We start from the raw sequence: 22,784 nt of genomic DNA, 5'->3' as shown, positions 1-22,784 counted from the left end.
TAATCCTCAGAGAGCGAAGGGCCCTGCAGGGGGCATAAGCAGGCAAGCAGTCCCTCAGTTAGGTAGGGCCCAAGGCGCAGACGGCCTTGACAGCCCAGCCCATAGTTCCGGACCAGCTGTCCTAGATGGTGCATAGTGTGGAGGAGTACCACGCCCAGTGGGTCCTCACAAATGAGTCTGCACGAGCATGAAAGCGTCTCCCCCACTGCCACCCTCTGTGTCCAGTTACCCCGTTGAAGGGCTGTTCCCCAAATCCTGGCTCCAGCGAGGTGGTGGGCCAATAACTCGTAATCAGCCACATCAAATGCAGCTGATAGATCAAGCATCACAGTCTGGCCTCCTAAAAAAAAACCCTTAATACTCAGCCTCGTCGGTTGCCCCCCAGGGCCTATGCTGGCATCCAAAAAAGATGGGAGCCGGGAACCTGATCTGGGTGCAGAACGTAAAAAGCACGGCAAGTGGGATCCGCAGATGGCAACTCTGATTCCCTGGCCCAGCCTCAACCAAATGCTTGGTGGAAGAGCTCCGTCTTGCAAAGTCCAGACAGAGGGCTCCTTCCTCTCCCCTCCGAGGCATGTGCCTCCCTGCCCCAGACATGCTTGCTCGAGAGCCACCTGGAGGAAGAGCATGCTGCATCTGGTACCTTGGATAGGAGCTGCTGCTGCTGGCTATGCTTCTGCCGGAGAGTTGCCACTTCCTTCCACAGGGCTTGGTTCTCCCTGCATGAAAAGGCACCAAAAGATTGGAGAACATATCATTTTTATGCCCTACTTTTTCTCTACCCAAAGGAGTCTCAAAGCAGCTTCCAACCACCTTCCCTTCCTCTCCCCACCACAGACACCCTGCGAGAAAGAGGGATGGGAGAGCTCTGATATGACTGAAGAAGAAGAAGAGTTGGTTATTATATGCTGCTTTTCTCTACCCAAAGGAGTTTCAAAGCAGCTTCCATTCACCTTCCCTTTCCTCTCCCTACCACAGACACCCTGTGAGGTGGGGTGAGGCTGAGAGAGCCCTGATATCACTGGCTGGTCAAAACAGTTTTATCAAGGCTATGAGGAGCCCAAGGTCACCCAGCTGGATGCATGTGGGGGAGCGCAGAATCAAACCCAGGTTGCCAGATTAGAAGTCCGCACTCCTAACTACTACATCAAGCTGGCTCTCTCCAAGACTATCAATGAATACTACTGCCACCACCACATCTGGTAAGCTTTGCAGTTCAAAAGCGGTAATTAATATTTCCCTGAGAATCGCTTGAGTTCAGCCCTGTTTGCGTGATTTATAAGGCAGAGGGGATAAACTATAAAATACATTAACCAAAAACCTATATATTAACTTACATAATGGGCTCCACAGCCCATCAAACAAAAAGCAGAGATGAAATTCTTGTTTATATGCCTCCTGCTCTCATGGAGTGGAAGATATGTGACAGTCTGCACTCTTTCTGAGGAACTAGCAAGTTAAAAGAAGTGAAGAGGGACTCCTCAGACCTCTGCAGAGGAGAGCCAGAAGACCGCAGAGACAGAGGAGTAGACAGCCAATTCTTTGGTTATGCTAAAATCATCCTGTCAACAGTTTGCAGTCCCTTCTGTTTCCCCCTTATTTGTTGTTGTTATGTGCGAAGTCGTGTCCGACCCATCGCGACCCCATAGACAATGATCCTCCAGGCCTTCCTGTCCTCTACCATTCCCTGGAGTCCATTTAAGTTTGCACCTACTGCTTCAGTGACTCCATCCAGCCACCTCATTCTCTGTCGTCCCCTTCTTCTTTTGCCCTCGATCGCTCCTAGCATTAGGCTCTTCTCCAGGGAGTCCTTCCTTCTCATGAGGTGGCCAAAGTATTTGAGTTTCATCTTCAGGATCTGGCCTTCTAAAGAGCAGTCAGGGCTGATCTCCTCTAGGACTGACCGGTTCGCCTTGCAGTCCAAGGGACTCGCAAGAGTCTTCTCCAGCACCAGAGTTCAAAAGCCTCAATTCTTTGACGCTCGGCCTTCCTTATGGTCCAACTTTCGCAGCCATACATTGCAACTGGGAAGACATAGCCTTGACTAAACGCACTTTTGTTGGCTGGGTGATGTCTCTGCTTTTTAGGATGCTGTCTAGATTTGCCATAGCTTTCCTCCCCAGGAGCAAGCGTCTTTTAATTTCTTTGCTGCAGTCCCCATCTGCAGTGATCTTGGAGCCCAGGAAAATGAAATCTGTCACTATCTCCATTTCTTCCCCATCTATTTGCCATGATTCCCCCTTATAGTGAAACAATTTAAGGAAGGGCATGCTATGCTTTCCCAATCAAGTATTTTTGTTCAAAGCTAATTCTTCCTGCTGAAGTATATCTAATTAACACCCAAAACTTTTGAAACATTGTTTACCAACTAAAAATAAACATGTGAAACCAGACCGGGCTCTATTTAGGGCAGGGAACATTTTCCCAATTCAAATCCCTGCCAATAAACACCCCCCCCCCGAGGAGGGGCCAGGGTTGAAGGGCAGGCTTCTGTGTGGTGAGCCGAAGGCCCCAGCTCCAGTCCCTGGCAGCATCTCCAGTTAAAAGCATCCTTCGCCTGAGAGTCTGGAGAGCAGACAAGACTGACCTGGATGGAACAAGGATGCACAGCAGCTGCATGGGAGCCATCTTTTCCCTGAATGAATATCTACTATCAAAGCAGGAAGAAAGGACCACACTTTTTAAAGGGCACAAAAGATGCCCCCAACAGAATCTCACTTTCGCTTCTCATCACTTTCTCTGCTGTGACTCAACTCTGCTCTCCTCCCCCTCCCCCCCTGACTCATTTTGCTCTTGGAAACACAAATATTCCACAATCGCAATGCATGATTATTAGATCCACACACAGAACTGTTAGGTTTTGACCATTATCTAACTGTTGAGGGCAATGACCTCCCTGAAGCATCCTGACTGGCTCTCTCCTCAAGACACAATTGAGTGCATGAGAATTTGTAGAGAATACTTGAATGTAAGTTTCCATTAGATCCCAAACATACGGTGTTAGGTACTGTTCCTGTGAATTTGCCTATATTTCCCATGTAATCCTTCTTTCACGTGACAGCAGCTGGACTCCTAATTGCCTCGCAATGGAAACAACAAAAATTACCTGGGGTGGACATGATCAGAGAAAAGAAGCGAGTATGCGAGTATGAAGCTCACCAATTTCATGAAGACCACCAGAAGAATTTTACGAATGCTGGGACTTTTTCTTAAAGCATGCTGCTATCTAATGATATTTATTCTTATTTTCTTCCTTCTATTACTCCATGTTTTTCCCCCTAATGGCAAATTAATAAAACATATTACTAAAAAAGAAAAGATGCAATTGATCAGCACCTTCTCAGGTTGACCAGCTTGAGGTCCATGTCATTCTGCTGCTCTCTCATCTCCTGTACTTCGGACAACACTTTGTGCAGGTCATCCGGGCAGGCCTTGAGATCCTCCGCTCTCACGGCAGACACCTGTGGCAGGACCAAGGCACAGTTGCACAGGCTCATGGGAAACACACCCTGTTCTTGTTAGCATCGCATGCAGTCAGAGGAACGCTTCTCCACGAGAGGACAAAGAAAGTCAGCCAAGGAATGGAAAGTGCATTACCTGACGACTACCCACCATGGCAAGAAGGGTCATTACTTATCTATTTATAATTTAATTTCTGGTCCACCCTTCCTGGGCTTGGGGTGGTTTACAAAAGAAACAAACAAAAAGGATGTTTAACACAACATAATAAAACACAGATTCAAGTGGATCACCATGTTGGTCTGAAGCAGCACGACAAAAATAGAGTCCAATCAGGCACCTTTGAGACCAACCAAGATTTATTCAAGGCGGGAGCCTTCGAGGGCAAGCACTCTTTGTCAGTCTAAAACAGAGTGCAAGCACTCGAAAGCTCACGCCTTGAATAAATCTTGGTTGGTCTCAAAGGTGCCTGATTGGACTCTAATTTTATCATAATAAAACACAGTGAGATTATTCTGATTATTGCAGTGATGGAATATATCGGGGGTGGGGTTCTGGTTAGTCTGGGGACTTCCTAGTCAGTACTAGGTGACCAGGAAGTTCCTGTTTCTTTGCCTCTTGCCAAGCAACTAGGGTACCACAGAATTGGCTTATCTAACAGAAAAGCTATATGAATTACCAGGATAACGTAGTAACTGAAATAGGCTAAATATTTATGCAGCCAACTGGGTGACCTTGGGCTAGTCACAGCCCTGTTACAACCTGTGTGATTGGCCACATCAATCCTGCACCAGCAGGACACAGGAGCTGTCCCCATCAGTGCTTCCACCAAAGACGGGATCTTTCAACCCTTATGAAGGTCAGAGATTCTGCTGACGAGATCGGGAGAGACTGCATGTGCCTGACTGCAACTTTATGAACGTGTGCCAAGATCTCAAAGAGCAGTTAGATGAGAACCCCAGACTTCTGCTCAGAAACCAGACAAATAGCTTTGATGAGGATCTTTGGTAGAGTGACTGCAGCTCAGGGTCCATTAACAATGTGTAGACAAATACCCCCGTCAGACACATGAAAATCCCAACTAGGCCTGAAATCAGACATAACTGTATGCCCATGTGAAAAAACAGGAAGGGCCACAGAGCACCAGCAGGGGGAGCTAAGGGGTTTTATTTGACTTGTCTGGCTAAGCACACAAGGTTCAAATCCTACTTTACTTACAGAAAGGAATTAAATCCACTTTAGTGCCTCAATCCTATAAACAGTTGCACGGAAGTCCACCCATTTCTGCCTCAGCATGACTTAGAGAGAGCTAGTCTAAGCTGCAAGGCAGAGAGAACCAAGAAAAAGTGCGTACATTTTTATATAATTTGTTTGAAATATGCAGGCATTGAAGTATTGTTTAATTCCAAATAAAAGGTTTTCCAATAAAGAATATCTAAAAAGTTACTTAGCCTGGTATGCAAAGCACCTCCCAGAGGAGGGTCTCCCAATACTGCCCCCCAGGGGCACCAAGGCCCCCCCATCAAGTGTTTTTAAAAAGTCGACAAGGCCAGTTGGGGCTACTGCCCAGCAGGTCTTCTGACTGCCCACTGCAGATTCTGATGGGCTGTACAGATTTTTTATCCATACCACACTGTGTCAAAATTCCAAAGGTACCCGCCAGCTCCAAAAGGCTGGAGATTCCTGCTCTAGAGGGCCAGAATAGCCAGAGAGAGGCCAAAACTTTACTCAGGTGGGTGAGAGGCACAGCCGGCAGCACCTCCCTGCTCCCTCCCCCCACCCACGCAAGAGCTGACAACATGCACTCGATCATCAGACAAGAAACCACAATGTCCTTCACAGCAGTCCCACATGACACAAGACATTCTCACTGGGGTGCAGGGGGGGGAGGCAGTGCTACCTTGCGTTTAATGTTGGCCAGCAAGCTGAACTTCTCTCGCTTGAAAAACGGGTGCTGGAACTCAATGGCCGAGTTCTTCACGGAAGTCAGCATGCCATTTTCCAGGGCAATAACCTTCCTGAAGCCATCTGTGAAGGCATTTGAAAACTTAGCATTCTTCTGTGATGTTATAGCAGGTGAGACATGTAAATCTTCCCTTGTTTGAGATTAATTTAGCAGCACGCTAGATCAGGAATTTGTCCCAGGTGGGTTTTATTAAAGCACATGCCTCTTAGGGTTGTGCGCTTCGGCAGTCATCGAAGCCCAAGGTGGCCAAGCACAGTAGCACAGAGAGGACGGCCACTGGCTGGTGCACCACCACCGCCCCCCTCTCTGCAACGCGGCGCTGGCCTCCTAAGCGCAGCTTTGAGCTTTGCTGGTCATCGAAGCAGCCAAACCTCGCCGAAGCACACAACCCGACCCTCACTCTGCATGCCACTGTCTCCGAGGCTTCCTGCTGATACAACAGTCCACTCAAGAATACCACAGGATTCTAAGTAAAGCCCCCTTCCAAATTCACCCTTTTAATTTTGCCGAATATTGGATACATTTTTAACAACAATTTAGTAAATTTGTTTGTCCCTCAAAGGTCCCTCAATAATTAGCTGAGAAAACAGAGTTGCTTACCGTTTACGGTAACTGTTGTTCATTGAGGTCTTGTGTGCAGGCACACATTGGGACTGCGCACACGCAGGCCTGCCGCTCGGAACTTCCCTAGCTAAAAGTCTCCAAAGAGGGCGCTCCGCACCGCTACCATGCATGCGCCGGGTTTCCCGCGCACTGATCACAAGGACACGGGGCGGAGCTCCCACCCTCCTCAGTTCTCTGCCGCCGCTCTTCGGAACGAATCCGATAAACTCCAAGACTCAGCGGGGCAGGCGGGAGGGAATGTGTGCCTGCACACAAGACGTCAAAGAACAACAGTTACCGTAAACGGTAAGCAACTCTGTTTTCATTTTCCGTCTTGTAGTGCAGTCCCACATTGGGATTTTCACGAGCTAAATACCTGTGGAGGTGGGTGAGTCCTCTAAGAAAAAAGTGAATGCAGAACCCAAGTTCCAAACCGAGCCTCTGGTCTTGCAGATCGATTGCATAATGCCTGATGAAGGTGCTTTCATTAGACCACGTCGCTGCTCTGCAGATGTCACGAAGAGGAGCCTGCCTGAGGAATGCAGCAGAGGTGGCCTGAGATCTCAACGAATGCGCCCGCAGGTGTAATGGGCATGGAAGTGCTGCAGCCTTATATGAGGCACGAATCACGGACACCAGCCAACGAGAGAGGGTCTGGGAAGACGCCCTGCATCCCTTCTTAGGCCCCCAATAACAAATGAACAGGGACAACGACTTCCTAAAGTCCCTTGTCCTATCCAAATAATAAAGAATCGCACGTTTGACATCTAAATTGTGTAGTTCCTGTTCTCCCGGTGATTGCGGGTTCGGGAAAAAAACCAGAAGAGAAATCTCTTGTGAAAGATGAAACTGTGAGACTACCTTGGGTAGAAACTGCCAATGTGGATGGAGGACAACCCTGGAGGGAGGGAATCTATCCTAAGCGAGGCTAGTTCACTGACTCTTCTCGCAGAGGTAATCCCGACTAAAAAAGCTACCTTTATGGATAGCAAAGCCAATGAAATGGACCCCATGGGTTCAAAGGGAGGACTCATCAAGGCCTGAAGGACCACTTCCAAAGACCATTGCGGGATTGGTGGTTGACGGGGGGGGGGGGGGGGGACAAATTCGTAAGACCCCGGAGAAAACGTTTAGATAATTTGTGGGCAAATAATGAAGTGCTTTGCACTATCGGCGTGGTAAGAAGCCAACGCCGCCAAGTCAGTCCTGACCGAGGTAACTGCCAGACCCGAGTTAGCTAATTCCCATAAGTACAACAGGACCTGTGGTAAGGGACAAGTAAATGGGCAAAGATGTCGTGATAGACACCAACGTTCAAATCTAGCCCACTTATTCGTGTAACTACGCCTAGTAGAGCTTTTCCGGGACTGCAACAACACCTCCCTCACGCTAGGCGGGAGGGGTTCGTTAGTGGTATAATCCGCCATGCCATGAGGTGAAGCCTGGATAAATCTGGGCATGGTTGGGAACTGGAAGTCAGGAGGGCAGGATCCAACGGGAGTCGGATCCAAATGCCGTTGGCCATCAAATTCAGCTTGGTAAACCATGGTTGACGGGGCCAAAAAGGGGCAATCAATATCACATCCGTATTGTCCGCCGACATCTTCGCCAACACCCTCGGGATAAGAGGCAGCGGGGGAAACGCGTAATGCAGAACCCCTGTCCATGTGATCTGGAACGCATCCCCCAGAGACTGCGGGTCTATCTATCCCCCCTGGGGAGCAAAACTCGTGGGCCTTCGCAGAATGCACCCTGGCAAACAGGTCGATCTGGGGGATTCCCCATATAGGGAAAATAAACGGCTCAGGACCAGGTCGTCTAGTGTCCAATCGTATTCCTGAGAAAACACTCTGCTCAATCTGTCTGCCCTGGTATTCATGAAGCCCACTATGTGTATCACCCTCATGTCTGCCTGAATGTTGAAAAGAATCTGCCACACTCTCAGGGCCTCGGCACATAGGGCTAAGGACCCGGTGCCCCCTTGTTTGTTGATGTAGAATAGGGTTGCAGTATTGTCCGTGCGAAGGAGAATCCGCTTGCTCCGGCATAAATCTGAAAAAGCAGTCAAGGCCAAAACCACAGCTCGAATTTCCAGTAAGTTAATGTGTAACGTACATTCCCAAGGGGACCAACGACCCTGAGTTGACAACTCGCCACAGTATGCCCCCCAACCCTCTAAAGATGCATCAGTAGTAAGAACTAAGTTATGCGTCCAGGAGCCAAAGGGTACACCCCTCAACAGGTTATTTTCCGAGGACCACCAATGAAGGGATCAGACAACTGACCTCAGAACCTAAAAGTGTTGGAACTGTGAGTGTCTTAATGGGTTAAAACGCCTGAGAAACCAGGATTGAAGACCCCTCATGTGCCACCTGGCATAGGGGACCACAGCTGTTACTGAGGCCATAAGGCCGAGAGCCTGTTGAAATCTGTATGCAGGTTGCCATCGGTTCCGTCCAAAGGAACCCAGAATGGAAGACAAGGGCCGTATTCTATGGACTGGCAAGGAGGCGGTAGCAGTAGATGAATTTAGGAATGCTCCTATGAACTTTACCTCCTGCGACGGAACAAGGCGGGACTTCTCTCTGTTCACAGCCAAACCCAGTCAGGCACAGACCAATAAGGTAAATCGGACCTGGTCCGTGAGCTTCGAAGCGTCAGGACCCACTAAAAGCCAATCATCCAGTTATGGAAATATTGTAATGCCTCTCAGCCTGAGAAAAGTGATTACTACTGCCATACACTTTGTGAAAACCCGCGGAGCGGTAGCTAATCCAAAAGGTAAAACGGTGTACTGATAAATATCGGATCCGTGTCAGAACCGAAGGTATTTCCTGTAGGACCTATGAATACCAATATGGAAGTATGCGTCCTTGAGGTCCAAGACTGCAAACCAAGCATTACGTTGTAGGGATTCGATAATGGAAGGTAACGAGACCATACGAAATTTGGAAATGTATAAGCATTTATTTAGCTGCCGAAGGTCTAGGATCGGGCGGACCCCGCCGTCCCTCTTATCCACCAAGAAAAAACGGGAGAAAAAAACCAACTCTTGGGCACCTGTTGGCACCAACTCTACAGCTCCCTTGGACAAGAGGTCAGAGAGCTGGACACTAAGCTCTGGGAAGGGGTTGTCTGGGGCAGAGGCACCAAAGACACAGACTGGTGAGGACTGAAACTCCAAGCGATAACCCTCAACAATGACAGACAAAACCCAGGTATCCTGGGTAATACTGAACCAGGCCTCACGGAATTCGGCCAAACGATCCCCAAAAAAATGGACTACGGGGTTGGGCTGCTGGCATAGTCAGAACTTTTGTTGGGGGTGGGGGTGGCTTCGACCAAAAGATTGGTTCGAACGGCGTTGACGCTGAGGATGTTTACGGGCTTGGAACTGGGGTGGACCGGAGCGGGGCGGATACTGGGATGGAGGACCAGAGGAGCATTGAGGGTAGTAGGGCGTAGAAAACGAGGCCTGACGTTGGAAGCGCTGCTGGTAAAAATTTTGAGAAGGCGGAGGAGGGAAAGAATTTAAGTATCTCGCAGACTGCCGGGTCTTCCTCAAGGAGAATAGGAAATCATCCGTTGTCTTAGCAAACAGCGAGGACTTCTCGAACGGCACGTCTTCAACCTTGATTCTGGTTTCAAGAGGAAGAGATGTATTTCGGAGCCAGGAATGGCGACGAAGGACAATAGCAGAGGCCATGGATCTGGCCGCAATATCTGCCGCATGCTTGCCTGAGTTGATACCCTGTTTGGAAGTTTTGATCGCCTCGGCTTGGATCATGCGGGCGAGACTTTGTTGCTCTTCGGGAATCAGCTCGATATACTTCGAGAAACTCTCCCACAGGCAAAGCTGATAGGCGCCTATGATGGCCTGGTAATTGGCTATACGAAAACTGAGCGCCGAGGAAGAGTAGACCTTCCGTCGCAAAGTATCCAAGTGCCCGCTCTCTCTATCTACCGGGGAGGAATGCTGGCCAGGTTTGCGTTTCAGCTGCATATCGTCTATAATGGAAGATGTGGCAGACGGATGGATGGAAAGATATTCCGAAGAGTCGGGCGTCACCCTGTACAAGGATTCAATTTTCTTCGGTGCTGGTTGTACCGAAGCAGGTTTGTCCCAGATAGGGACCGTCAGATCTTCGAAACCCTGGATAATAAGCAGGGCAATATTCGACGGGGTATTAGAATAGAGTCTGCTCAGGATCTTGTCCTTGGGCCTTGCATCCAACGTCGAAACGTCCAGGTCAAGGGCCTTGGCCATTCTTAGGAGCTGCTCTCCATACATTCTGTAGTCCTCAGTAGGCGAAGCTGAGGTAGGGTCTGCCAAGGCTTCATCGGGGGACGGATCCGACGCAGAGTCTGGGCTGGTGGGAATCGGAATGGACTGGGGCCCAAACGAACCCGACGGAACAGCCAACATCATGGCCGAAGCCCTGTCAGGGAAGTCCAAAACAGGATCCTCCTCCTCGGCCATAGGCCAGTCCCATTGGCTGACATATACCGGTGAATGCCCCACAGGGACCTGGGTCAACGGTCTCCATTGAGCCGGGGGAGCAGAAACTGATCGAGGCAACGCAACCGAGGATCCATTGTCCTGCACATCCAAGGAATAGGATTGTGTTAAAGGCTCTCGCAACAGAGGCGTAGAGGACCGACGAATGGAACCCATGGATCCGTGTTTCGGAACCGAAGGCTTGTCCTTATGCTTAGACTTTTTTGCATTTTTAACAGGGGGATTGGCCGAGGCGGCCCATTCCGAAGGCGGTAAAGCCGGTGCCGAAGCTACGTTAGGAACCTCAGACGCCACTGGGGGTCTCTTAGGAGGTTTTGGGGAGCCTCTTGACGGCTCCATGGCAGAACGGACGGAGGAAGGTCTGGATCCAAGGACGGATGGCACCTTCGATGGTGCCCGAGATGGAGTCGGCTCAGACTGGGTCCGTACAGGAGGGTCTGCCGAAAGGGCCTTCTCCCACAGCGCCGCCTTGAGCCTCGCAGCCCTGTCAGAGCGGGCCTTCGGAGTAAACTTCTGACAAATTGTACACGAAGGTACGGAGTGGCCCTCACCCAGACAAATAAGGCAACGGTCGTGCTCATCCGTCACCGGCATCTTCACAGCACACTGGCTGCACTTCTTAAAAATAGCCTTAGAAGCCATTCTGAAGAAAAAATCGCTGACACAGTAAGAAAAAGATGAGGAGACTAGCAAAGGACGTCCACTAATCGCAGCGGCGAAAAGAGAACTGAGGAGGGTGGGCACTCCGCCCCGTGTCCTCGTGATCGGTGCGCGGGAAACCCGGCGCATGGGTGGTAGCGGTGCGGAGCACCCTCTTTGGAGACTTTTAGCTAGGGAAGTTCCGAGCGGCAGGCCTGCGCGTGCGCAGTCCTAATGTGCGACTGCACTACAAGACGGAAAATGAACACACTTTTAAAGACAGGAAATTATCAGTTCAATCAAGAACAGGCAATGTTTTCAAAAGGATCAAATGTTTTCAAAAGACTACCTAGATAAAGTAGCTGGCAAACATTTCCCCCCTCACTGATCCCTCCTTTTCGACTTATTTCCTACTAGTTAACAATCCTAATTTGGATCTTGCATCTAGCATCAGATTGGCAAAAACCATGAAGTATTCTTAGTGTGGAATGTGAAAGACATCTGCAGGCAAATGAGGGGACTATTTAACACAAACATTGGGTGCTTATTCACTCATGCTGTTTGCTCTATGTAGGTCACAAGTGTTTTTAGAAATGAGAGAGGAAAGGCTTTGGTCAGGCAGAAGCATCTTACGAGCACTGCTAACTGCTAGGCTCAGGTGGGTAGCCATGTTGGTCTGAAGCAGCAAAACAATGTTTGAGCCAAGTGGCACTAAGACAGAGTTTTATTCAAGAGGTAAGCTTGAAAGCACAGTTCCTGAGATTCAATGAAAAGGGAATTACAAGTCCACAGATACAGACAAAGGGTGGGTCATGAATTAGTACACAGCATAATGAAGATGTTTAACAGATATTCCTGTAAGGAATAAATCTTATGAATCTTATTTAATTATTAGTGACTAGGGGCCAAGCCCGTTGCATTCAGGATTACAACAGGCGCTAAACCGGGGAGTGGGGCGAACTCTGCGGATGGCCTCTCCCTCCTCCCCTAGACCTGGAAAGGCTGCAGGCTGGACTCTCCCCCCCCCCCCCCCGGAAGGGAACTCACTGGCAGGGGCAACTCTCACGCAGCAGGGATCTGCAGCCTCTGAGCCTCAGAGGGAAGTGGAAAGAGGAGGGGAAAGAGGTGGGGGGCGGAAGGCGATTGGCTGGTTGCTGGACAGACAGGCAAGCCAGTTGGAGGAGGAGGCACTCAGGGGCGGGACTGCCACCCTGAGTGTGAGTGTGAGCACTTAAGCCATGAGACACACTCCTCCTTCAAGGCCTTACCAGAAATATATTATGTGGAACAGATTTGCGGGCAGGTTTCCAATTGTTAAACTATTTTGTTTGGTGGTTTGGTTAAATGACAGTTTGATTTGCAGTTGAGTAACTGACTGGGGAAGGCACAGGCAAACCACCCTGTATTGAGTCTGCCATGAAAACGCTAGAGCAGGGGTAGTCAACGTGTGGTCCTCCAGACGTTCATGGACTACAATTCCCATGAGCCCCTGCCAGCAAATGCTGGCAGGGGCTCATGGGAATTGTAGTCCATGGACATCTGGAGGACCACAGGTTGACTACCCCTGCGCTAGAGGGCGTCACCCCAAGGTTCAGACATGACTCGGTGCTTGCACAGGGGATACCTTTACCTTTACATAACTGTTATAAATCTATTTATACGATAATGGTAGCAATTTCATATTCAGCTGGGAAGAAAAAAATAGAACAAACACAATTACCTTATCAGAGCCTACAAGCAATTGGTTGCACAAGGGTTGACAGTGACACCACACATACACACAGAACCAACAACTGCAATTGCAGGACACTGAAGTCCTGAAATTGAATGACTTGCTAGAATGGGTACTATAACGATACTTACAGATATTGAGCTGACGGATGAAGCTGGACAGGTTGTTGTGTTTGAAGTACTTGGGAAGCAACTCTTTTGCAAACCTCTGCTCATCCCGGATGCTGAAGTTCTGCCCATTCTGGAGGAGAGGGAGAAGCAACACGCTAAGGAACGCAAGATAAACAAATCTGAGCCATCGACACACTGCCCATGCATCATGGCACATTTCAGTTTATTAAGAAGGGCTCTTGTAAGAGAAAAGGAGGACAAGTGACACAAACCAACACGGCCCAATTGTTAAAAAGGCATGCCAGAACTTAGAGCGTCAACTGGACTCTTGCCAAAAAATTTACGAAGGAAAGTAAGGGCAGCTCCAGTGTTGGGGGTTTTTAGGGGTTGTATTGTTTTTGTTATTGTAAACTGCCACGAGTCTTTGAGAGCGGCAGTATATAAGTCCAAAAATAAAATAAAAATAAGTAAATTAAAAATGGCAGTGTCCCTTGCTTTGCATAAAGCCAACACTATCAGACAGGGCATTAATAGTACGCCTGCGAATCCTAAAGCAGCCAAGTTTACTTATTTAGTGTGAAGCCTCCACAGAGACCAGCTCAGGCCACTGATGCCACGGGTTCAGCCACCTCATCACACGACTTCTACATTCTTTTGTTAGAGATATAATTTAAACATCTCTCCAGCATTATTTCTAAGGATCTCAGAGTTATGTGTTAAACCCTTTTTTTTGTTTGCATAACAGCTGGGTAAAAGTAGGTTAAGCAGTTTAATTTAACAAGATGGAACTGAAGCAAATCATTTAAAAAATTAAGTGTTTATTTTGGCTGGGTCAAGGGCTAGAAGAGAAACTAAACACAGGACTGGAAAGTGATCAGAAGGAGTAGAATAAAAGGCAACAAATCCTTGAATTTAAACTAAGTCCTGGAACTTGTGCTTATGCAGTATTTTAAATAATGATAATATGAAGAAGAAAGTAAACAGCTAATTATTAGGAATGTCGGAACTCAGCCTGATGGCCAGGGCAGGTCCTGAAGGATGGACCTAGTTGCTTATTGGCACCTAGTATCTCCTTCCCCAAGGAGATCCCTCTGAAGAAATGGCCCCCAACTTACAAAAAGCACAAGTCACTGAGAACCGAGGGCTTCCCTACAAGCTCACGGCAATGGCTTTGCCGGCGTATAAGACGACTGGGCGTATAAGACGACCCCCCAACATTTCCACTCTAAATATAGAGTTTGTTACATTACATTACAGTACTGAAGTGCACCTGGCGTATAGGACGACCCCCCCCCCCACTTGGAGGCATGTTTTTCAGGGAGAAAAAGTAGTCTTATACGCCAGCAAATACTGTACATGAGAACGGTACTGGCTAGATATCAGGGGGGGGGGGAATATTCACAGTCAGAGTAGTTCAGCAGTGGGATGGGCTGCCTAAGGAGGTGGGGAGCTCGTCCCCCCCCCCCCACTACTTGCCTTCAAGCAGTGGCTGGACAGATCCTTCTCCTGGATGCTTGAGGTTGATCCTGCATTGAGCAGGAGGTGGGACTAGGTGGCCTCCATGGCCCCTTCCCACTCTAGGATTCTAGGAGTCTATTTCAGCAGTGGAAGGGGCTGCCTCAGGAGATGGAGAGCTCCCCCTCACTGGAAGTCTTCAAGCAGCGGCAGACAGATCCTTCTTCTGGATGCTTGAGGCTGATCCTGCCCTAAGCAGGGGGTGGACTAGATGGCCTGTATGGCCCTTTCCCACTCTAGGATTCTATGAGTCTAGTTTAGTCGTGGAATGGGCTGCCTAAGGAGGTGGGGAGTTCCCTTTACTGGTGGTATTCAAGCAGTGGCTGGACAGATCCTTATCCTGGATGCTTGAGGCTGACCCTGCCTTGAGCAGGGGGCTGGACTATTATTATTATTATTATTATTATTATTATTATTATTATTATTATTATTATTATTATTATTACCCTTTAATTTATATCCCGCCTCCCCCTGGAGGCTTGAGGCGGGTCACATAAAATCAATCCCCTAAAAACAGTAACAAGAACAATAAAACAGTACACCAATCACAACAAGGCAAGACAAGAATGGCGGCCAGGTTCATGCAACTAACCCAATTTCCATAACCCCACTAAAAGGAAGGAAAAAAAGGTGGGGGGAGTCTCTCCCTAGATGTCCTGCATGGCCCCTTCCCACTCTGGGATTCTAGGAGCCTAATTCAGCAGTGGAAGGGGCTGCCTAAGGAGGTGCGGAGCTCCCCCTCACTGGTGGTCTTCAAGCAGCGGCTGGACAGATAAATCCTGGGCATCCACATGGCTCGCTTTGCCTCAGCCAGTGGCCTCACGTCTGATCCAACAATACCTGCTTGTTTGCCCCACCTCAGCCAGCAGGTGCCCCATTAATGGGCAGGGCAGGGATCGCGAAATCAGCCGACTGCCAAAATAAGAAGCACTTGAGAAGCACAGGACAGAAACAGGAACAGGGAACCAGACTCCATCAGGCATGCAATACAAGTCTAACAAATCCCCTAAAGAGGGTGAAAATGACAAGCCACCACAATTGATCCAGTGCTTCCGGAGTATTTTAAGGATAGGATCAATTTGGAATCTAAATAATTAGAATGCCTGGAGAAAAACAGCACCGTCTACTGAAAACAAGAACATCTTTTTACAGAGTGGAACCTTGAATTAGGAATGGAAAGAATCACACATTGTTCCAGCAAGCTGAATGTACAAGTATTAACACAGAACAGAAAGTAACCGCTAAGTGCGGTTGTGGTGATTACTGACAAGAGCTGAAGGATGGAAAGACAGCCTTGCCAGATAACAAAGAAGCTATTAAGGGGGGGGGGAGTCTCTCGTTGAAAGCAGCTACGTGGCCTGCTTCTTTGGGTTCCACAGCCTCTGCTCTGGGGGACTTACCTGGAGGGCACCAACTGCTCATTAGCTAATCACTTGGAGACTGAGCCTTCGAGGAGGGCAGTATATAAATATAATAATAAAAATAATAATAGTAAAATAGAGCAAGAATTTTGGCAACTAGGCAGAGAAGTTTAATGACGAGTGTCTTTGTAGGCCAAGCATGACTAAGGTAGGCAGGAAGGCACATTCAGCCAAGCTGGAACATTCCTTTTGAACAAGCTAGCTAGCAAATACCTGCAAGAACCGCAGTGAGCTGAAAAACTAAATCAGTTGTCCAAAATCACAAGCTGTTTGTTAAACCACCTTCAGGTCCCGTCCCCCCCCAACCGTGTAATTTTTAGGTCTGACGTATAAATCACTTCTAAAATTGGTCACTGTCCCAGGAAACTGGACCATGGCCAGCATAGCTCTGAGTCTCCCCAAAGGCTCCGGGGAAGACAAGGAATCAACCTCCCCCTTTCAACACAGAGCCAGCAGGCAGAGGTTTTATTCAGAGGATACACAATCATTTGGGGGAAATCAGGGCCATCACAGCTGAAAATACAGAACTGGAAATGAAGCTGTGAAGAAGCTCATCACGCCTGTCCCGTAAAAGCATCTGACTGAGGCTAATCCAACCCAACAACATCTGTGGGTCCCCACCGCCCCTCCAGACATACCCCCATGACCTGAATGAATCTGACCTCCCTTGGGGTTCTGTTAAAGTGGTTGTCATTATCAAAATGGTTGTTCGATTGAACCAGTTGTAATATTCTGTCAATCTATTGAAATTGTTGCAGATGTTATGCTATGACTGTTATATCTACGATGTTTGTTTGTTTATTTATTTATTTGTTTGTTTATTTGTTTTTATATACCGCCCTCCCCCAAGGCTCAGGGCGGTTTACATTAAACTAATCAACGATACATGAAACAATACATGTTCCGTGTAATACCCCCCAGACATTCCATGTAAACCTCCCTGAGCCATACGGGAGAGTGGTATAAAATTCTAAGAAATAAATAAATCTAAGACTTGTTATCTTTTCACCTATGCTCAAGGTGGGTTGCACCCGTCAATGCAACCAGTCATATGATACAGCTAATAAGCAATGTAACAAGACACCTGAAATTTGAAGAAAAGTGGTTGGCTGAGCAAAGGATAAGTATTTCATGACACATTAACGAATGCAGAACACGGTATTATATAGGTAGAAATAAAATCACAATTATCTTGGCCAGACTGCTACAATTGGGCCCAGTTCCCTTTACAGAAATGCCCTCCTGAACGATTCTGCTTCACACAGTCCTCAAAACCAGCGTTTGCTGTCAGGGGCTCATGAGAATTGTAGTCCATGAACATCTGGAGGACCACAGGTTGACTACCCCTGCTCAAAACGACAAGAGCTTGGGAGCCCCCCGGCCCCCTCAGGAAGGCCATTCTACCAGGTTGGGGCCACAGCAGAGAAGGCACATATATAGGCATCTGCTGACCTTAATGATTTGCAGGGTGCAACTGGGACTCTCAAGACTCGGGGATGCGGGATGACTGGACATTCATGGCCTGTAGAATTATCCAGCCAAAGAGAAGGAAAGGAGAAAGTAGAACCTGACTGGTAACTGTGCCAGAAAGCCAACTGAAAGCTAGCATTTTCAATCCCTCTGCAAAGTACAAGCAGGCCTAACCAAGAAAGCATAAAGAGTTAGCTGTTCATGACTGAACACCAATGGAGGTAAAAGCCATACTGCCCCACCCCCAGAAAACTTACTAATTGTAGATGTAAGAGCCTCAATACAGACTAAGGCCAAGTCCACATGAGATAAGCACAACAATTTGTTCCTATTTATCATTTCCCAACAGCAACAATAAAAGCTATAGTTTCTTGGTCTTTTAACAAGGGAATACAACTGCCAGTGTGTGTGACTGGGGGGGGGGGGCAAAAACAAAACAAAAAAACACCAAGGGCAAGTGCTATGCAAAGTGACCGTACAGAAGATGCTGGGGGTGCAACATCATGTAGGGAGGACACTGCTGCTGGGCAGTTGGGCCTTGTTACCGCAACGGAAGCTGCTCCTGGAAAGAGGGCCCTCTTGCTTGCCTGCAGAACCAACGACGTAGCAAACATCTGCAAATCATGCACCAACCAGCACTCCTGCACAAGGATCACCAGCACAAGGATCACAAGTATACCAAGGATCAAATCCAGGAATTAACCAGTCAAATAGTAATCAGGTGGCACTGCCCCCTCTGGAATTATAACATATACAAGCAACGTACACAAGAAAATGATACCCTGATATATCTGAGGCAGGAATGTACTGAATGTCCTGGGCAAACTACTGGATCAATCCAGGCATGTCAAGCAGGCCTGTTAATTTAAACTCCGAGGATCCCTGGATTGCACAGATATCCCTCCACCAGACAGGCCCAATCCTCCCCAGGAGAACGTGCCAAATAAATAACCTTCCGAGCATGCAAAGCATCTCTCAATTTCCCTCTAAAAGCAACACAAGGGACACGCCTCATAGGTCCTTAACCAGCACATCGGTCTACTGAGGTCAGCACTGTCTACTCAGAGGGGCAGCAGTCTGTCAGGGTCTCACATTCACCTGGTCCTTTTAACGGCAGGTGCTGAGGACTGAACCTGGGACCTCTGGCATTCAAAGCAGAGGCTCTGCCACGGAGCCCTTCCATATTCTAAATCCTGATATTTCAGGCATGTGCACTTCCAGCATCTGATCTGATCCACTTAATATTTCTGATAAGGGCTTGGAGGAGGAGCTGGACTCATGGCTTAAGAGCCACTCACACCCACACAGGGTGGCTGTCCTGCCCCTGAGTGACTCCTCCTCCAACCGGCTTGCCTCTCTGTCCAGCAGCCAGCCAATCACCTTCCATTCCCCACCCCTGACCACCCCCTTCTCCTTCTACTTCCCTCTGAGGCTTGGAAGCTGCAGATCCCTGCTGTGTGAGAGCTGCCCCTGATGGTGAGTTCCCCAACAGCTGCCTGCAGCCTTCCCAGGTCCTGGGGGGAGGGGGAGGCCATCCACAGAGATTTTCCACCCCCCAATTTTGCACCTGTTGTATACAACAGTAGGGTCTTGGCCCCTACTCTACCCAGAAGACCAGTAACATTTATCATGCTTCGTAGCTTCAAGACAAGTCATTGGAAATCCACAACCACATTGGAAAACTCTTTGGCATCCTGGAATTTGCAACACACAGTTTTGGAAAAAATTACAAATCAGGGATCGGAAGCCAGAGAACTAACAAAACAAAATTCAAGTGGGTAGCCGTGTTGGTCTGAAGTAGCACAACAACAATTTGAGTCCAGTAGCACCTATAACACCAACAAAGGTTTATTCAAGGTGTGAGCTTTTGAGTGCAAGCAGTCTTCCTCAGAGAAAATGGAACAAGAATCAAGAGAGTACAGATATATAGAAAAGGTAATCAGTGGCAAATTAGCAAACCGTCTCACAGTCTCCGAGTTATGCCATATTATGCCATATGAATTCTGCTAATAAGTCCTTTTGAGTTCAGTTGTAGTTCACAAAAACACTGGAGAAATAAAACTGTCCATGTGAGTAATCAATGGCAGACACTTTCCCAGCTGTGAAAAGAAATAATTAAAAGAGACTAGTTGCTTGCCCCACCCATCTCCACCCAAGCATGGAAGCATCCCTGCAAGTGACAAGCTGTGCTGGCCAGTTATCTTGTCCTGAGAATAGAGTGTTAAATTCAAAATTACATTACATATTACTAACATCACATTACAGTCACATTGTCCAAATGAAATAAATTAAAAAGAGATGATTGTAAGTAATGTGGATATAAGAGTTGAATGAGGTTAGCGTGCATAGTGAGATTTTAAAAAGCCTATGTCCTTGTTGAGTCCTTGGTATGCCAGTGTTTTGAGTATTGTAATAACTTGCATTTCTGCAATCTCCCTTTCTAGTCTGTTCTTGAAGTTCCTTTGTGACGATGATGATAACAATAATAATGTGATGTTAGTAATGCATAATGTAATTTCCATCCAACTCTAACATGATGTAAGAGTCTTAAAATGATGATCCTGAATGGATATTTGCAGCTAGCCTGTGCCATGTCCAAAGTAAGTATCATAGCCTTGAACTTGAATCTGGCTGCAATATTTAGTTTAATATGTGCTCTCCACTGGGTTGCTGCAAGGACTGAGCTGCTGCATTCTGGATTAGCTGGGAGTTTGCACAGCATTTTTGAAGTCTGCCCTACATATAGCAAGTTACAAGAGTCTAATCTGAAGTCTAATCTGAAGGTGACTGTCGAATCTTTTGCACCGCTCACCCCATACACTAATGATAGCACAATATACTAATGGAAGCACAAAGATGCATTCCTACACAGAAAATGGCAAATTTTCTGCAAAACAGCACTCTTCTGCCAGGCCTACTGTAGAGGCCACAGTGGTCTAAAAACTATATGGGCCCGCCTCTTAATCTTTGGCTTCCCCCACCCACACACACACTTTAGACCAGGGGTAGTCAACCTGTGGTCCTCCATATGTTCATGGACTACAATTCCCATGAGCCCCTGCCAGCAAATTGTAGACTATGGACATATAGAGTGGTGGTCCCCAACCGCCGGGCTGTGGACTGGTGCCGGGCCAAAGCTCCCTGCTTCCGCATGCGCGTCCGCAAATGCACATGCGTGACACTCCCGCACATGCGCGGCCAGGCGATCGTCCTCCCCGCCACTGCCGGTCCGCAACCTGAAAAAGGTTGCGGACCACTGATCTAGAGGACCACAGGTTGACTACTCCGGCTTTAGAGCATCCAGTCTGGTCAACCCAGCAAAGGGTATTTAGGGAGAATGGGAGGACCAGCTAGTGGTTTGAACTCTTTTATTTTTATAAATGCAAACTACCCAAGCTCACTTCTTGGGTATAGTTATTAGATAAATAAATGGACATTGATCATGAGTGCTCCTTAGATTATTCTAGGGAGGGTGCTCACTGTGTTTCTGCATGACTCTTTGCAACCAACTCTCACAGGAATGGGGCTGGCCAGTCCGCTGACTCAGTGAATCCCATTGCAGCGGTGGCAGCCTTCTCCAGATAGATCCAGGTGGGCTGCTGTGTTGGTAGAAGCAGCAGAATAGAGTCTGAATCTGGGGGCGCCTTGAAGACCCACAGAGTGTCCCCTGTGCATGGTCTCTGAGGAAGAGTGCGTGCACACGAAAGCTCACACCTTGAATACAACTTGGTTGGTCTTACAGGCGCCCCTGGCCTCAGGCTTTGCTCCACCTTCCTAAGAGGCTGCCTGTCGCGTCTCTGCTGGAGTCCTTCCCCTGCCGCGTCGGCAGGGGGCGTCACTGCACGCAGGCGCTCCTGTCACTGCAGCCCGGTGTGCGCGTGCGCCTTCTTCCCCCACCCCCGCAGCAGTCGAAGCCACCAAGGGGCTCTGCGCATGCGCCCCACGGGCCCCTCACCCGGCTCCAGCAGATCACGTCGTCGCTCGCGGGGTCCTCCACGAGCGCCCAGAGCTTGGCCAGGAAGCCCGGCACGGGGGTCGTTGTGGCCCCCCCGTCGCTAGGCGCGACCCCCGCGGCTTCCGCCTTCTTCATCCCCGGCTCGTTCCGACGCGACGCAGCGCGACACGGAAAAACGCCCTGCGAGCCCCGCCCACCTCCCGCTTCGCCCGGCCAGCGTGACGTCAGACCGGGGGCAAGGCTGGGAGGCTGAGGATAGCCAATGAGCGGCGGCGCCTCGGTTTCGTCACTCCCGTATAACCCCTAAAAGACGCGCGGTGAAAAATTCCTTTCGCCCGTCGCAGAGCCGCTCGAGTCCTTTAACCCTTTGGGCTCCGTGCAGCCGCAGTGGCTCCAGAAGGGGAGGTGGGTTTGCGTCGGAGGCCGCTTCAGGTCCCGGTGGAGTCCGGCTGAATTGCGTGGCTCTGCTGCTGTCGAGTGCCACGGCGTCTGGTTCTACAGACAAAGAGTCCAAGAGCGCCCTTCAGACCCACGAAGATTTATTCAAGGCGTGAGCTTTCCAGAGCATGCACAGAGTGCTCGCACTCGAAAGCTCACGCCTTGAATAAATCTTCGTGGGTCTGAAGGACGCTATTTGCCTCGTGCTCCTTCAGACCAACACAGCCAGCCACTTGAATCTAGTATCTACCTTTGTTAGTCCAACTGGGGAAACGAGGCGAATAGAGAGGGCCATTTCGCACCAGGATCTATGTAGCAAATTGGTTGCGGAAGGAAAAAACGCCATTTTAAATAGTGGAATTCATCGTGTTGCATTTGTAGTGGAATCCAGTTGCGTTTCTATCGTTTCCCACAGGTTTCCGGTCTCGGCAAAAATCGCTAGCCAGGAAGCGATATTGCCGAGCTTTGTCCCACCCCTGGCCGTCAAGCAGCCAATGGGTGGCCGTTATTATGCTCCTGAAAAGCCCCTTTCCCCTTAAGGAAGGTTTAAAAAAACACACACAGGTTGCAACGAATCTGCATTGATTCATTGCAATGTTTGAGCTGGCGTTTCATTGTTGCCATGCTCCCCCCGAGTGAAAAAAAAATACCCCCCCCCACACACACACGGGTGCGATTTTTGGCCGAAAATAGAGTTAAAAATAAAGGGAAAATAAACCAGCAAACGGAGCTGTATGTTGCTTGGTGCTTGGTGATTTAAAACAGCTCTGGGGAAGGACTGCAGCCAGGGAAGCCTCGCTGGGTAAACGAAGGCTCGCCGGTGCGTTGATCTCCGCTCGCTCCGAGAAAAAAAAATGGTGATCGCTTTGCCGGAAGATCAGAGGAGAGAGCCAGGGGGAGGGATTTTGCAGAAACCACAACAATGGTAACGCACAGAACTTTCCCGCTAGTGTTGCA

At 48.7% G+C, this 22,784-nt stretch overlaps 2 protein-coding genes across 3 annotated transcripts in view; one reads left to right on the top strand and one right to left on the bottom strand.

Moving 5' to 3' along the window:
- LOC143822729 (heat shock factor protein 3-like) overlaps window positions 1-21,609 on the bottom strand; it is a 34,006-nt gene extending 12,397 nt beyond the window's left edge. For both annotated transcript variants that reach the window (XM_077308226.1, XM_077308227.1), the window contains exons 1-5: window positions 21,390-21,609; window positions 13,050-13,158; window positions 5,360-5,487; window positions 3,337-3,461; window positions 644-719 (exon numbers count right to left, since the gene is read on the bottom strand). In XM_077308226.1, the coding sequence (XP_077164341.1) occupies window positions 644-719; window positions 3,337-3,461; window positions 5,360-5,487; window positions 13,050-13,158; window positions 21,390-21,524 (573 nt within the window). In that variant the 5' untranslated portion in view covers window positions 21,525-21,609. The remainder of the gene's footprint in view (window positions 1-643; window positions 720-3,336; window positions 3,462-5,359; window positions 5,488-13,049; window positions 13,159-21,389) is intronic.
- Window positions 21,598-22,784, top strand: part of HEPH (hephaestin) — a 71,134-nt gene continuing 69,947 nt past the window's right edge. Inside the window, exon 1 of the mRNA XM_077308221.1 lies at window positions 21,598-21,794. The gene's annotated coding sequence lies outside the window, so the exon portion shown is untranslated. The remainder of the gene's footprint in view (window positions 21,795-22,784) is intronic.

The sequence above is a fragment of the Paroedura picta genome, chromosome 13 (assembly GCF_049243985.1).
Source record: "Paroedura picta isolate Pp20150507F chromosome 13, Ppicta_v3.0, whole genome shotgun sequence".
NCBI lineage: Eukaryota > Metazoa > Chordata > Lepidosauria > Squamata > Gekkonidae > Paroedura > Paroedura picta.
Note: the sequence above shows the minus strand (reverse complement) of the source record. Positions and strands in the feature narration are given on the sequence as shown.